This window comes from Oncorhynchus nerka, linkage group LG5, assembly GCF_034236695.1.
Source record: "Oncorhynchus nerka isolate Pitt River linkage group LG5, Oner_Uvic_2.0, whole genome shotgun sequence".
NCBI classification, from domain to species: Eukaryota; Metazoa; Chordata; class Actinopteri; order Salmoniformes; family Salmonidae; genus Oncorhynchus; species Oncorhynchus nerka.
In genome coordinates this window covers 22868651-22885216 of record NC_088400.1, presented here as the reverse complement: position 1 = coordinate 22885216, position 16566 = coordinate 22868651, and the positions used below count along the sequence as shown (strand labels likewise).

At 40.1% G+C, this 16566-nt stretch overlaps 2 protein-coding genes across 2 annotated transcripts; one reads left to right on the top strand and one right to left on the bottom strand.

Annotated features, from left to right (window-relative positions):
• Nucleotides 1–441: 441 nt before the first annotated feature.
• Nucleotides 442–2038, bottom strand: LOC135571678 (hairy/enhancer-of-split related with YRPW motif protein 1-like). Its single transcript, XM_065018174.1, has 4 exons — nt 1985–2038; nt 1649–1744; nt 1405–1498; nt 442–1283 (listed from the first exon to the last, which is right to left on the bottom strand). The coding sequence occupies exons 1-4, from the start codon at nt 2036–2038 to the stop codon at nt 442–444; spliced, it is 1086 nt and encodes a 361-aa protein (XP_064874246.1).
• A 9095-nt stretch (nt 2039–11133) lies between these two features.
• On the top strand, nt 11134–12287 carry her5 (hairy-related 5). The gene is made up of 3 exons (XM_029654797.2): nt 11134–11172; nt 11508–11603; nt 11761–12287. The coding sequence occupies exons 1-3, from the start codon at nt 11134–11136 to the stop codon at nt 12247–12249; spliced, it is 624 nt and encodes a 207-aa protein (XP_029510657.1). The 3' UTR covers nt 12250–12287.
• Nucleotides 12288–16566: the final 4279 nt, after the last annotated feature.

Genomic DNA, 16566 nt, shown 5'->3' with positions numbered 1-16566 from the left:
AGGCCTACATGGGAATTTCAATTTACAGAGCATTCAGGCACAGGCCGAGAATCATCCTAACCATCAGAAAAATAACGATTGAGTTATGGTTCCGTTGTACAGTTCAGTTTATTCTCTAACAATATATTTACAGGACAATATATATATATATACATTTATACACAGTTTATGCAATTCATATTTACAAGTACTATCTAAAAAATGAAAGAGAGAGATTATGAATACTGACATGTTACAAATATGGGGAACATTTCAGAAATGATTAGGAAAGTTGATCAAACGAGAAGAGCACCATATTAATGTCAGCAGCAGCAGCAGGGTCATGTTCAGGTTACCTCCATGATCTCCACCAGGTGGCTCTCTCCTCTTGTCAGTTTCTCTAACGTTGGTCCAGGTGAACTGTTTCATAGTCCCTCTGTCAGTTGGCACACACCTGGCTTTCTACCAGGGTCTCCAGTGTGTGGAACTAATAAATAATTCTTGCCTTCGTGCAGGCACAGGGGACCACAGAGACGTATGGGAGGAAAAGGGGACGAGAGGGGGGCTCGGGAGAGGGAGGCCGGGAGGACTTGAGAGAGGGAGGCCGGGAGGACTTGAGAGAGGGAAGGTGGGTGAAAAACCAAGTGGGGGAGAAGGGACGTTATGTAGCGACGGAGATCCGGAGCAGGATGAGGGGTTGGAGGAAATAGGTGACAGGCTGGGAGGGAAACTAAAGTGACAGGGAAACGAGGAGTATGGAGGAGGGGTGGTGAAAACCGAAGAAGAACAAGAAAGGCAAGGAGACAGTGGGGAGAGATAGTCAGGTGTCAAGGGGTACGAGTGGCCATTAGGTTGGCAGAAAGAATGGTGGGTGGTCGACAAAGTGGATTTGCGGAGACAGATACCTGCCCCCTGTTTAGGGGGACGGCATCCCTCTCTCACAGGCACCATGTCAGCCCAATGAGCCATCTCCTTACCACCTGACCTCAGGTGGATGTCTGTTAATGACGAGGAGGATGGGCACTGCAGCTGCTCTGTACTGGTGTTTGTGGTTGGGTACTGACTGTCTATGTAGCTCTTCAGCCCTTGGAGGAGGATGAAGCCCTTTTTCTCCAAGGGGCTGCTGCTGCCCATGAAGCCAGCCAGGTGAGAGACACACTGCTGGAAGCCTGCCGTGTAGATGGCAGGGAGAGCAGACCTGGGGAATGCTGCTGTTGGGGGACTGGGGGCGCCTGCCATGGAGGCCTCACTGTGAATAACCTGCTGCACCTCCTTCAGCCCACACACAGCCTGGCAGGAACAATCTAAAAAGAAGTTCAAGGGTGGGAGAGGGAAACATTTTTCATTTGTACGGACAATTTCATGCATTGTAGATAAACCTTCGCAAACACACTTGCAGGCCTAGAGCTAATTAGATAGACTTACCATTGCTTATGCTTCGTTTGTCTGTCCTTTTTTGAAGATATTCCACGGCCAGGTCTAGAATCTCTGCTTTCTCCAGTTTGGGGTTCTGTAAACGCTGTGAATTGTCAAGATGAATAGAGTGAATAGACTAATAAGGAAACAGGTCAAAAAATAAACAGCCACGTAAAAGCCTTTGGATGGCGCTATAGACTCACAGACTACAACAATTAAGGCTAGATAGGATTGGATGGATTGAAAAACTCACCGAATCTAATTTGTAGTTCAGTAACAAAATCCTTAGCTCGCTAAGACTCTGATTTATTCGGTCTCGTCTTTTCTTCTCTATAACTGGCTTTAACATCTGCATCGAGACAAAAGGGGGGAGAGAGGTGCCAATTGTAATCAAACGGATTTATTTTTGTATATGCCTAATTTACCTTAATTTAAGTATAATAGCATACTGATGTACTACTATGTTAGCTACTGTACATGTTAGCTATCACTGCAAAGCATGAGGCTATTATTATTACATTTTACCATGCACATGACACATCTGAAAACATACCAAAATCAGAGTAAAAAAATACAAGTTCCTACTCACCCTTTTCATACTTTTGGTATTTTTCGGGCTTGAATTTCCAATTTTCTTCTTCATCCTTGTGCTCATTATTTTTGAAGAAATGTCCAGATGAAAAATGGCACGTACTGGTGATATCCTTGCAGTTCGGATCACGGGTGTTGAATGAATGGGGTGCACAGTGCTACACCAGTTTATATCACAGAGGCCACACAGATTGGTGTAGAGGTGACAGTGACGTAACTGAAAACTCTGTAAATTAACTCCTGCAACTTCATTGTAATTGAAATAAAATGAGATAAATTAAGATAGGGTTTATGGGTGGGAAGTTTTAATGTCATGTAGTATTGTAATAATGTAATGTGATAATGGAGCAATGTACATTTGTATAATGCACAATATTTTGTTTGATGTAATGTTTTTATCTCTGTCAGTATCCCAGGAAGAGTAGATGCTGCCTTGGCAACAGCTAATGGAGATCCTAGTAAAATACGAAATGGTAAACTAATGGGCAAATCCTCTATTTCAACGCTCTCTTGCTAAAAAAATATATGAGGCCATATTTGTCATTAATTTCCAGTTCAATTTCGATTTTAATTGTGTATTTCTAATTCAAATTCTTCTTAAAAGTAGGCTAATCTGATAAACAACCGTCATCATACGAAATACTTGTCAACAGTAGGATTCGTTTTTAGAGTTAGATTTTATCGAAAGCAACAAAACAAAAAATCTAAAATAGTCAGAAATCCGAGAGCAATGGAGACAGCATGGCGATGAGTTGACACCTCTTGGATACATACTGTATGTGCTTCACAATTTGGTGACTCGCGAAGACCATAGCAAATGTTTAACACCTATGAAATCACATTTGGCTCTGTTTTCTACTGATCACGTTGTCGAATAACGAATTATTATTAGCCTATAAGCTAGAGGGTTATAATAATGCTAAGCAGCAGATGCAGCAATGAAGAAAATAAAATGCTATTATGTTAATAGACACTAGTCTATTGTGGAGACCCAGTTTTTTTGTTTAAAGGGTCACAATTGTAAATTGTATTTTCTTCTGTCTACAAGTACCATTTCGTTATGTGTGCATTTGGCACCATGGAAGTGTGCCTATGGGAACAGTGAAGAAGTGACAAACAGGTGAATAGTTATTTTTATGATGTGTGATATATCCGCACACTCCGTAAAGTGTCGATATACTTACAGCTCACGTGAGAACAGGACTGTTCCAGGAGAGAGGGTGGCGAATTCAATACACACCCCAGCATACCCCAATGAACCATAGGCATACTATCACAAACATATTTATTCAAGTCACTACAATACCCACTGGGCACAAACTGGTTGAATAAACGTTGTTTCCCGTGTCATTTAAACAAACAAAACATGCAATGTTGAATCAACGTGGAAGATTGATAGCAATTTTATTTGCAATTTCGGGATTTCATTGTTGTCTATTTCCACCCAACTTTTAGCCTATCCAATGACATGTTTCCCATTTGTGTTGATTTCTCGTTGAATTCTTGTCAGTTTACTAAATTCAAATGTATATCAAAACTGGACGTTGAACTGACGTCTGAGTCCAGTAGTTAATGTGCTATTTATACTATTTCAAGTGTAGGCTAACAACATGATTTAAAGTGTAGTTTTAACAAAAGCGAAAGGATGTAAGTAAAAACGATCAGGTGTGATTGTGTATGTCTGGTAGGGTGGGCGGGGGTCGGGTTTGATTAATAGCTAATGGGGTGTCAAGGTAAGGTTGCACCTAGATGTTAAGCGTGCACGTGTGTATTTGCAGGAGTGGGCGGGTGTGTGAGTGAGTGCCATGAGCCAAAGTGTGCCGCTTTTATGCACAGTCCAAACAATGAGAAGGTCAAATCCAATTGTTTGTCATGTGGACTAACAGTGAAATGCTAACTTGGGGCCCTTCCCAACAAGGAAGAGAGAATTAAAATAGAGAAATAATAGAAAAGTTAAACACGTAATAATAAAAGTAATAATAGATACCCAATGAGTAACGATAACTTGGTTATATACACGGGGTACCAGTACTGAGTCGATGTCCAGCGGTACGAGGTAATTGAGTTATATATGTACACATAGACCTAACTAGCAACAAAGTGACAGATAGGCAGTAAACAGTAGCAGCAGCGTATGTGAAGAGTCAAAAAAGTCCGTGTAAAAAGGGTAAATGCTGATAGTCCGGGTAGTTATTTGGTTAACTATTTAGCAGTCTTATGGCTTGCAGGTAGAAGCGGTTAAGAGTCCTTTTGGTTTCAGGTGTGCATAGAGGTCGGACTACAATGATGTCGATCAATTGTAGGCTATACGAAGTTGAATATGTGATTATGTGACCATTGAAGACCTCGAGAATCTCCATCTTCCTTATTTACAAAACACAATTTCACACTCAATTCGTGAAAAAAATGTTTTTAATGGATTTCAGCAGATTTCGTGTGGCTTAATTCGTGTGAAAATATACACATTTTGTGCAACTTAATTCGTAGGAAAATAAGGGAAAATGGTGTGACTTCATTCATAGGAAAATACATTTTGGGGGGGGAAACTTCAGAACAATCTTTTAAAAATTATTGGAGCAAATGCATTTTGGGCAACAGCGTTTACACTGCCTTTTTTTGTGTCCCACATTTATTTATATAAAAAAACAAACGCGTTAACAACCCAATATTGTTAATCAACCAGGTTGTCACCTAAATAATTATTTTATATTAGTAGCCTTGCGTTTATTTTTAATTAATGCCAATGCGTTTTTTAATGCTTCTTTTCGCTTAATACTTTGAGATACTGGTGCTAATCAGAAACTTTCTGTCCAAAAATTATGCAGAAAAATGAATCCATGCTTTTGTCACTTCTAGGTTAGACTACTGCAATGCTCTACTTTCCGGCTACCCAGATAAAGCACTAAATAAACTTCAGTTAGTGCTAAATACAGCTGCTAGTATCCTGACTATAACCCAAAAAAATGTATCATATTACTCCAGTGCTAGCCTCCTTACACTGGCTTCCTGTCAAGGCAAGGGCTGATTTCAAGGTTTTACTGCTAACCTAAAAAGCATTACATGGGCTTGCTCCTACCTATCTCTCTGATTTGGTCCTGCCATACAAGACGCAGGCCCCCTAATTGTCCCTAGAATTTCAAAGCAAACAGCTGGAGGCAGGGCTTTCTCCTATAGAGCTCCATTTTTATGGAATGGTCTGCCTACCCATGTGAGAGTCGCAAACTCGGTCTCAACCTTTAAGTCTTTACTGAAGACTCATCTCTTCAGTGGGTCATATGATTTAGTGTAGTGTGGCCCAGGAGTGTGAAGGTTAACGGAAAGGCTCTGGAGCAACGAACCACCCTTGCTGTCTCTGCCTGTGATTCTCTGCCTGTAACCCTATTACAGGGGCTGAGTCACTGGCTTACTAGGGCTATTTCATACTGTCCCTAGGAGGGGTGTGTCACTGGAGTGGGTTGAGTCATTGATGTGATCTTCCTGTCTGGGTTGACGCCCCCCCTTGGGTTGTGCCGTGGCGGAGATCTTTGTGGGCTATACTCGGCCTTGTCTCAGGATGGTAAGTTGGTGATTAAAGTTATCTCTCTAGTGGTGTGGGGCTGTGCTTTGGCAAAGTGGGTGGGGTTATATCCTTCCTGTTTGGCCCTGTCCGGGGGTGTCATCGGATGGGGCCACAGTGTCTCCTGACCCCTCCTGTCTTAGCCTCCAGTATTTATGCTGCAGTAGTTGATGTGTCGGGGGGCTAGGGTCAGTTTGTTATATCTGGAGTACTTCTCCTGTCCTATCCGGTGTCCTGTGAGAATTTAAGTATGCTCTCTCTAATTCTCTCTTTCTCTCTCTCTCTCAGAGGACCTGAGCCCTAGGACCATGCCTCAGGACTACCTGACATGATGACTCCTTGTTGTCCCCAGTCCACCTGGCCGTGCTGCTGCTCCAGTTTTAACTGTTCTGCATGTGATTATTATTATTTGACCATGCTGGTCATTTATGAACATTTGAACATCTTGGCCATGTTATGTTATAATCTCCACCCGGCACAGCCAGAAGAGGACTAGCCACCCCACATAGCCTGGTTCCTCTCTAGGTTTCGGCCTTTATAGGGAGTTTTTCCTAGCCACCGTGCTTCTACACCTGCATTGCTTGCTGTTTGGGGTTTTAGGCTAGGTTTCTGTACAGCACTTTGAGATATCAGCTGATGTACGAATGGCTATATAAATAAATTTGATTTTATTTGCTATGTCAGATTTTATGAGGGTTGCCAGATTGGAGTAAAAAGCTTTTTTTGTCTTTTTTTGTGGAATTGATGAAGGTTTTCAATTGGGGAATGGGGATACATTTTCACGATGAGAAATGAGTTAAACAATAAATGTGGGGGAAACAGAAGACCTGAATTTTTTTTTGGTTTGATTTAAATTCCCCTGGTGCAACTGTGTGGTATTTGCAATTATAAGAGTCTGGGCTATGATCAATTAGGCCATATCAATGCAGTTAAACAGGTTCATGTAAAATAATGAATTATGTTGGCTTACACTTATGGCACTTCCAAGGCCATTTCATTATGATTATTATGGTCCTGTCAATCATGTTATATAATATTGTTCATGTTATATAATATTGTAACAAGGCATATTCCAGCATTGTAGGCCTACTGCCTTTGCCCAGAGGCCTACTAGGCTTTCATGACAACAGCTATTAGAGCTCACATTGCAATGTATGAGCCCTGGTTAGAGTCCCTGTTGTAGCTTTCACTTTCTTATGCTACATTGGTGGCAGCGTTGGGATCCCGTCCAGCTCACGCCTGGTTATGTGATCTAGTGGTGGGAAGCATTCTGTTTTTCAACATTGTGTTGGGTGTAATTACATTGATATATCTAGTGAACAATGGTTAATCAACAACGGGTGTGACAGATAGAAGTAGTCACTACAGGTGTGATCAAGCCTTACATCAAAGTTGCCTGAAGCTCGGTCTAAGGCACTGCATCGCAGTGCTAGAGATGTCACTACACATCCAGGTTCGATCCAGGGCTGTGTCGCAGCCGGCCTCGACCGGGAGACCCATGAGGTGGCGCACAATTGGCCCACCTGTTCAAAGTATTATTACAATCATGGTGGTCTTTTGTTACTTAAGCTTATACGTCTAATAACCTGACAATGATCCACATCACATGGGTAGACAAATAATATAGGTGTGTTATGCTGCAAAACACAACTGTCCTTTTTTTAGGATACCAACCAGTAATATGAATCACTGTTGATCCATCCTGTTCTGATCTAATGAGATGGATGTAGGATTTCCTACAGCCTAGAATTGAGGCCTTTCCCAGTCATGAAGGACAAAGTTAGGCCCCTCTTGGTTCTCATTGACAAAGACTGACTCTCCTACACCATTTTGCCCAATATGTTATACCCCAGAGTTTGTAAATAAACCCTTTTTAAGGTGGTATAACTTGTATCATTATGGGCTGTGAAACTCATAGCCGAATGGCTTCAGACTGAACATTTCTCACTGAAAATTGCTGCTGACATTGAACATAGCTTAGGGTTAGGGTATATTCATTCATTTCAGACTATCCTATGCCACTATTCACAATATCTCATACCCCATAGGTTGTAAATAAACCCTTTTTAAGCTGATATAGCTTGTGTCATTATTATAGGGCTGTGAAACCCACAGCCAAATGGCTTCGGACTGAGCATTTCTCACCATTTATTTACAGAGATTCATTTCCATTTTGTAACCAGTAGTGTCCATTTATTTACAGTAGAGTGCTGATGAATTATTGCTTTCTTCAATGGAAATACAGAATATGTATAAAAATGCCAAATATACCAAAAGCTAAATCAAGCAGAGATTTACGACTATTTAAACATGTTAATCATTACTGAAACATGCAAACTACAAACATTTAACAAATTAAAGATAATGAATACACGACAACATGATAGAAATATTTTATGAAAAAGAATTCATACAAAAGTCAAGAGTTGGCTATAACATGAGTACAAACAAAGTCAGTGTGTGTGTGTGTGTGTGTGTATTCTGATGTGTATTATAATTTCCCATAATAGAATATGTATCCCCATTCCCGAATCAATCTGTATTTTTTTTCTCCAGTCTGGCAACCCTCATACAATTAGTCTTGTATAAAATGCATTATGAAGAACATTGAGTAATGTAGGCTCCATGAAATATGAAATGCACTATGAAGAAACTCGTGTAGGCCTATAGTTGCTTACAGGAAAAAAAGTGTGTTTCTGACTACAAGTGCATCAAAATCATTAAGCAAAAACAAATATAGAAAACAGTGTTGGCATTAATAAATAAAAACAATATAAGGCTACTATTATATTTTAATTACTTCGGTGAAAGTACACGTTTGTATTTTTATATAAATAAATGTGGGACACAGCAGTGTAGAACATCATTACCCATCATGCATTGCTCTAATAAGATTGTTCCAAAGTTTGCCCCCCAAAATGTATTTTCCCATGAATTAAGTCAAACAAGAATGTGTGTATTTCCTTATTAATTAAGTTGTACAAAAAAAATATATATTATGCTGAACATATTTGCACGAATTTAGTGTGAAATTGTGTTGATATTTTAGCTCTATCTTTGAGTCCGAGCCGTTTTGACCCCTTTGTCTGCAGAGCTGACGCGCATGACGAGTTTCTATATTGGTTGGGACTTTCTCAAAGCTGCCAGGGGTCTCGAGACCTTATTAATAAAGGCCAGATGTCGCTAATTGCATTCCTTCAGTGGGGCAAGCAAGCGCGCTGTGTCCATCACTCCGGCTCATTTATGGGGCGGGTCCACGTGCCTTGAAATTATTGATAGCACTTTTGTTTTCTTGTCCTTTGTAGTGCAGGTGCACACAGAACAGAAAGATGCTCTTTTAGCCGATTATAAGAAAAGGATTATCTTCAAGGACATGATGGCAGACTATAGCCAAACAAGCTGATGGTGTTTGATAATGACAAATCATTTGTTCAAATCACCTGCCATTTTAAATTAATTTATATTTCATAGATTGTCTATATTGTTGACCTTTTGGAAGACATTTTATTGCACACAATTAGGCTATTCCTTTCTAAACGCGTAGCTACAGCCTAGACCTATCTCGCGCACGCGCGCTCGCACACACAGGATTAAACAGAAGTCCTGATTCTTCAGAGCACTCACCAGTGACTAAGCCGTAAGAAAGAAGCTCTCTCTTTTTTGTTAAACGGAACTATCAGTGCCTCTTCAAATCCAGTTAATCTCTACGGGATGTCCCTGATCCGATCATTCCGTTGTTATCTCCACATATCCCCATTATAATGGTGGGATCACGGCCAGGGCCACAAATGTTTAGAGAACTCTCTGTGAAACACGGTCTGACTAAGTACTACTATTTTTCATTATTGTCTGTAGGACAAATACTAACGGCGTAGACCTTATATGATCAATTTAATTGGGTTTAACATAATCAACTTTTCTCTGCGGATTCACCACAACGCCAGATATCGTTTAATGGAGGTGTCCTCCCATAAAGGTATTACCTCTAAGTGAAATCACCAAAGGTACGAAGGCTCAAGGCGGCCAGATGCCGTGCGCAACGGCTGACTTGTGCAGAGGTTGAGATTTGTTGTGCTACCAGAGTTTTGCAGAGTTTATATCACCACGGGTTAATGCCGTGGGCAGTGTTTCAATGATAGCTTTAAATGTCAGTATAAAACATCAACAAGAAAGCCTAGACCTTGATAGGCAGTTAGGCTAGTGCTCTCCAAGGTGAGCCAGTGTTTCTAATTTCCCCATACTTTCAATGCGTTTATTAAGTAAAATGTCTGACTAAACATGGGTCCAAATGAGGAGTTAGATGTGTGTATTGCGGCGTGGCTGCCGCTCCGAAATCGGAAGCGTGTGTGAATGTGCGGAATATTCTCTGCTCTACTCATTCGGCTGCCCAGAGAACAGTCTACTCTGGAAAATTTCACTGACGAATGGAGAATGGTGCTCATTTAATAAAGTTAGATCAAAGCTCAATTAATTTCTGCAAGATCACATAAGATAATGATATTATACATGACAGAACCGAATTTAATATCATAGTAGTTTATAACGTTACTGTATGTAAATCCAAATGTTTAAACTATTCAAATTAGAAGATTTGAATGGTCCAATAAATGTAATCCAGTCGTGTCTTGAATTGAGATAGTTGAACACATCTTTGTGGTTAATGTCGTCCATCACCTTCTAATGGTTCTTATCCGACTATCAATGTATTCATGTTTATAAATTTAACATGTCCTTAAACTGAATTGTCGACCCTATTGTTGTAGGACGACGTTTTAGCCTCTGTGGGACACCTGAGTTCCATCCAAATGCAAATCTAAGAAGTGGCCTATCACCATCCCAGACGCCAGACCATCACACCAACCTCAGTTTGGATGTTGCTAGATTGTGGGGGATGAAGCCATTTAAAACACATCAGACATTTTGAGACAACCAATGACTTGTAGACACTGGTTATAATGTTGTGAGATGGCTGTGTAATTTAAAAAAAAATTTTAACCTTCATTTAACTAGGAAAGTCAGTTAAGAACAAATTCTTATTTTCAATGACGGCCTAGGAACTGCCTGTTCAGAACGACAGGTTTGTACCTTGTCAGCTCGGGGGTTTGAACTTGCAACCTTCCAGTTACTAGTCCAACGCTCTAACCACTAGGCTACTCTGCCGCCACATTAATTTCTTGAATTACATGATAAACCTTCCCACTGCGCACACACTGTTTGAATCAGCGTTGTTTCCACGTCATTTAAACGAAATTACGTTGAACCAACATGGTTGGTGCCCAGTGGGATATTTCTCAAACGAAATTAGGGTACAGGATTAGGCCTAGGCCTAATAACACTGACAATAGTGTTATTCGATGCCAAGGGCGTGCGCATCTGGGATCAGGGGTGGTGCCCTTTCTTGAATAAACCAATAGCTATGCCTGGATGTATTGACTGTATATGTCATGGTAACTGTAATCCAATAACTCATCCAAATGAAGTAGAACCGAGGGCGCGAATGGGCGTGGTTGTATTCTACGGCATTTATAGATGTGAAGCGCCATTTACTTCTCTGATTTTAGACATCTCGACATTATTTAGTCAGGAAAACGATGGAGTCTGTGCTCCCAGATCAAAAGGACGTAGGACGGGTAAGTAAAACTTTTTCATTAGAGTTCATTGTTTGTCATTTCTGTTTCGTACAAATTAGGTGCATGGATGATGTTTATTGCCACAAAACTCCGTCTGATTTTCATCAAGCCTAAACGTGTTGTTGTAATTTTAAAGTAAAGCTTAGTGATTTTACTTATTCTTTTAGCTGCTTGGGTTGGGAAATTATGATATAATTGAATCCGATGGTTTTATGTTTATGTTGGTCTTTTTCTTTTCACTTCACGCACATAATCTCCGGGGATATCCTGTTTTTGTCATTCAATTTTATACATCAGTAAACGAATAGGCCTAACTCAGGGATTTATACATTCAGGTCCCCAAACCCCTCATGGAGAAACGGAGGAGAGATCGTATCAACCACAGTCTGGAAACCTTACGACTTTTGTTGTTGGAGAACACAAGTAATGAGGTGAGTTACATAAAGATGGTCTATTTTCTCTAATATAGATGATTCATTTAGTTTTAACCATGAATGTGTTGTCTATGGTCATTTAGCATTTTATGTCACATCTGTCTTTTTTCTGAGTATTTTCAGATGCATTTATTTTGTACTTTTGTTTATTTAGAAACTGAAGAATCCCAAGGTGGAAAAGGCAGAGATTTTGGAGAGTGTGGTCAACTTCCTGAGGACAGAGCAGGAAGGAGAACAACAGCATCAGCAAACGAAAAGAGGCCACTCCAAAGAGGGTGGGGAAGAGCAGAGGTCCCCCTGCAAGAGGAAGCAGCATAACTACCGTGAGGGCATGAGGTCATGCCTACTAAGAGTCAGCCACTTTATAGCAACCAAGAGCCAGGAGTTGGATGAGCCCAGCCACGATGCTGATGCCCCACCTCAGAGGTCCCGCATGGGGCTCACCCATCCTCCATCATCTGCCCAGCTCCATGGTACATCATCTTCCACCCCCGACCAAACTCCCCTGGCTAGACAGCAGCTGCCACAGCCTCACCCAGGCCCAGGTCTGAGAACTGGCCTCGGTAACATAGAGCGTCTTTCCCCCTCCAAGCCGTACATGGAACACAGTGACTCTGTGTGGAGGCCATGGCCACAGCAGTGATTGACAGCCTCCAATGATCTGCACAGTTGGGGTCCCAGATCGGCACCAGAGATAAGGTTGTAGAACTTCTAACAGCTGCCCGCTCATCAACTGCCCAGCAGGGATGGGATGGAGAAGGTTGATTGGCAATAGGTAGTGATTGGGAGTAGAGTGGACAGTGATGGGAAGTGGAGTAGACAGTTCAGGGTGAAAACGGTGGGGGCCGACTGGGTTAGCTGTGTGACTCTCGGTAGACTGACTGTCATTTGATTAAATGTACATCTTGTATATATGGATTACTTTATTTGTTCACGATATGAACAGATACTGTCGTGGAAATGCCAATATATGTAAATTGTTTCCGTACGTCTACTATACAAGGGAAATATGGCAAACTGAATTTCCTTTGGAATTTTTTTTTGTGTGTATTTAAAAATACAAAAGGGAATCAGATAACCAGTCATGTAACCCATTATGTATTTTTTTTTTTGGCTTCTTTGGGGTTCAGGGTTCTGCCCTTTTCTCAGGCATGTCTGCTAATTATATTTGTAAGTTTAATGTTGATTTTTTTTTTTATCACGCTCAAAAACCACAAGTCTTTCTATTTTTTTGAGACACTGAAGGTAAACAAGATGTTTGACTCTCAATCGTATATATTTTTTCAATATAAACCTTACCTCTGTGGCCTTGCTATGGCACGAGACTTTGTGTGGTGATATATTATTAGACAATATAGCCTTGATTAAAATACATGTTTTCTTATTGTTTTTAAGGGCATATAAGATAACAACTGCATTCATCTTTATTTTTTGATGAGTGGTTTCACTCTTTTTTTAACCAGGCAAGCCAGTTAAGAACAAATTCTTATTTACAATGATGGCCTCGGAACAGTGGGTTAACTGCCTTGTTCTGGGGCAGAACGACAGATTTTTCCCTTGTAAACTCAAGGATTTGATCTTGCAACCTTTCAGTTACTGGCCCAATACTCTAAACACTAGGCTACCTACTGCCCCATTGTGCTAGTCTTGCTGGTTTACATTGTAAACTAAAAAAGTGTTTTGTCCATGTGAGAAACACTGAAATCCTGTTTATGTTAAACATGGCAAAAAAATGTCCTGTATTTTTTTTTATATTAAAATCGAGTGAAAGTGGACTCTTGTCTCAAACTTTGTTGGCTGCTACATCTGTTTGCTCTAAATGTTCTACTTCCTGAGCCATCAGAAAACATTGTCCCACATTGTTAGACTGAATGGCCTGGACCTGGGTTGAGAACAGCCCTGACATTTGCACATTTTTTAGGTGACAAGACCATATATGTCAATGGACAAGACCAACTATCACCATTAAAACAAACGGTGCACTTTACACTGGCATGGGCAACCATCAGCAGACATTGTGATGCAAAGAGTTGAGCATCGTAATACAGTCTGGAGCATCCAACCGGCTCTGATCTCAAGTCTCAGGCGTGGATAGGTAGATCGGGGGTCATTCGCAGCTTGACCTTATTCATTGGATAGGAAATATTCAAGGGGTAGTAGGCCCGACTCAAATCCTAGAATTTACATTTTAGTCATTTAGCAGACACTTATCCAGAGCAACTTACAGTATTGAGTCCCGTGTGGGTATCAAACCCATAACCCTGGTGTTGCAAGCACCAAATGAGCCACACAGTCCAATAATTGAAAAATCAATCATTAAGATCAATTTATTTAGACAAGTCCTATAGAGGTTCTAGGTACCATGAAGTTATGTTAGACCTCATGTTACTTTATCTCTACAGTCAAATCACATATTATTCGCATGATATTTTGTGTAGAAACTGATGAAGATTGACTTAACAACTTAATTTAAAATACAGTGAGGTCCAAAAGTATTTTCACAGTAGACAGTGAAACTTGCTATGTTCTGGCTCTGTACTGCATCCCTTTGAAATGATATAATCACTATGGGTTCCAAGTGTGGACTGTCAGCTTTAATTTGAGGGTATTTTAATCCATATTGAGTGTACTGTTTAGAAATTACAGCACTTTTTGTAAATAGTCCTCCCATTTTAGGGAATCCAAAGTATTTGGAAAAATTCACTTACACGTGTATTAAAGTAGTCAAAAGTGAAGTGTTTGGTCCCATATTCCTAGCACGCTATGACAACATTTGCTGTTTGTTTTGGTTGTTTCATATTATTTTGTGCCCAATAGAAATGAATGTTAAATAATGTATTGTGTCACTTTTATTGTAAATAAGAATAGAATATGTTTCTGACCACTTCCACATTAATATGGATGTTACCATGATTATGGATCAGGTCCTCATTGCAAATGAGAACTTGTTCTTAATTGACTCACCCTGATAAATAAAGGTTAAATAAAATAAAACATCCTAACCTCGCACCATTACCAATAACCGGGGTGGAGGGATACACTACATGGCCAAAAGTATGTGGACACCTGCTCATCAAAAATCTCATTCCAAAATCATGGGCATTAATACGGAGTTGGTCCCCCCTTTGCTGCTATAACATCGTCCACTCTTATGGGAAGGCCTTCCACTAGATGTTGGAACATTACTGTGGGGACATGGGCGATTAGGTAAATAAGAATTTGTTCTTAACTGACTTGTCTAGTTACATAAAGGTTCAATTTTAAAAAACGCTCTAAGCACTTCAGCACTAGGTGGTCCTGTTCTGTGAGCTTGTGTGAACTACCACTTCCGGCTGAGTCTTTGTTGCTCCTAGACATTTCCACTTCACAAAAACAGCACTTACAGTTGACCGTGGCAGCTCTAGCAGGGCAGAAATTGACACACTGACTTGTTGGAAAGGTGGCTTCCTATGATGGTGACATGTTAAAAGTCACTGTGTTCTTCAGTAAGGCCATTCAACTGCCAGTGTTTGTCTATGGAGATTGTATGGCTGTGTGCTCGATTGTATACACCTTTCAGCAACAGGTGTGGCTGAAGTAGCTGAATCCACTAATTTGACGTGGTGTCCACATACTTTTGTATACATAGTGTATTTATGCCTCTGTAACTATCTCACTCATCATTACTCACCATTCATTAATGATTATCCTTAATCATTGTAGCATCCACATTAATGTAGAAGTGTTTCGAAACATATTATATTCTTATTTAAAATAAAAGTGACTCCAAAATGGCACAATATATTATTTTACATTCATTTCTATTTGGCACAAAATAATTTTAAACACAACCAAAACAAACTGCAAATGCATCCAACAAGTTTGTAGGCTCCCGAACTTGATGTAGTCATTGCGTTCTAGGAATATGGGACCAAATACTAAACTTGTGACTACTTTAATACACATATAATGGAATTTGTCCAAATACTTTTAGTTCCCTAAAATGTACAAAAAGAGCTGTAATTTCTAAACGGTTCACCAAATATGGATGAAAATGTCCTCAAATTAAAGCTGACGTCTGCACTTTAACCATTATATCACTTCAAATCCAAAGTGCTGGAGTTAAGAGCCAAAACAACCACAAATGTGTCACTGTCCAATTACGTTTGGACCTCACTGTATGTAGAATGATTTATTAGTCTCCAATTTGATTTGAAGGAGCTTTGTGGTAAAAGCACAAAGGCCTAATAGAAAGTTGTCATCAGTGAATATATGTTCGCATATGTCAAATCTAACACGAGCTATGTTATATAGTGTTCAATAGAGTACAATATTAAAATATTGTCATAGCTAAACATAAACTTGCTATTTTTAACGTGTCCACAATTGCATATTACAACTCCTACATTCTTCAAGGCCTCACTTGTGCCTATAGTAACACCTTATATCAAAGGAGGAGTTAGTCCCGCTAGGTCGCGCCCTGAACAGGACGCGCTATTGAATGGAGCTTTGGACTACTTTAACACCCCTGGATAAACGGGTTAAAAGCGAAAATCTGATTAAGGATTCATTCGAAGGGAATCTTTCTCCAAGCTGACTAGAATACCGTGTTAAATTGTTATTATTGTCGGAATCCCTCACTAAAACGCATTTACCAGCTCGGTGGTAAATGGATTAAATGAGGCAGAGGACCTTTTTTCTAGCCTAGAACTGCCCACTGAGGATGTGTTGGTCAAAGCGCACTAAAGAACAGAGAGCATTTAGTCTATCCACACAAAAATAAAAAACGAAACATTTTATTTATATAGTAGTTTGATTTTATAGCTTCACGTTACATTTACATGGTCTTTGTAGGCTAAGTATGATTTGAATATGAGTCAGTAAATTAGTGTTTAGAGACCGATACTTTTAGCCAGATTGTCAAATCAAAGCCCATCGTTGTATAATGTTTATTTTCTGCCACAGAAATGAGTAGATTGTC

Excerpts from the sequence above, each read along its gene's own strand:
- LOC135571678 (XM_065018174.1), bottom strand. The coding sequence starts at position 2,038 with ATGAAGAAGAAAATTGGAAATTCAAGCCCGAAAAATACCAAAAGTATG. Across the intron at positions 1,745-1,984 it reads ATACCAAAAGTATGAAAAGG|ATGTTAAAGCCAGTTATAGA; the intron begins GTGAGTAGGAAC and ends GTCTCGATGCAG. Across the intron at positions 1,284-1,404 it reads CAAACGAAGCATAAGCAATG|ATTGTTCCTGCCAGGCTGTG; the intron begins GTAAGTCTATCT and ends ACTTCTTTTTAG.
- her5 (XM_029654797.2), top strand. The coding sequence starts at position 11,134 with ATGGAGTCTGTGCTCCCAGATCAAAAGGACGTAGGACGG. Across the intron at positions 11,173-11,507 it reads ATCAAAAGGACGTAGGACGG|GTCCCCAAACCCCTCATGGA; the intron begins GTAAGTAAAACT and ends TTATACATTCAG. Across the intron at positions 11,604-11,760 it reads TGGAGAACACAAGTAATGAG|AAACTGAAGAATCCCAAGGT; the intron begins GTGAGTTACATA and ends TTGTTTATTTAG.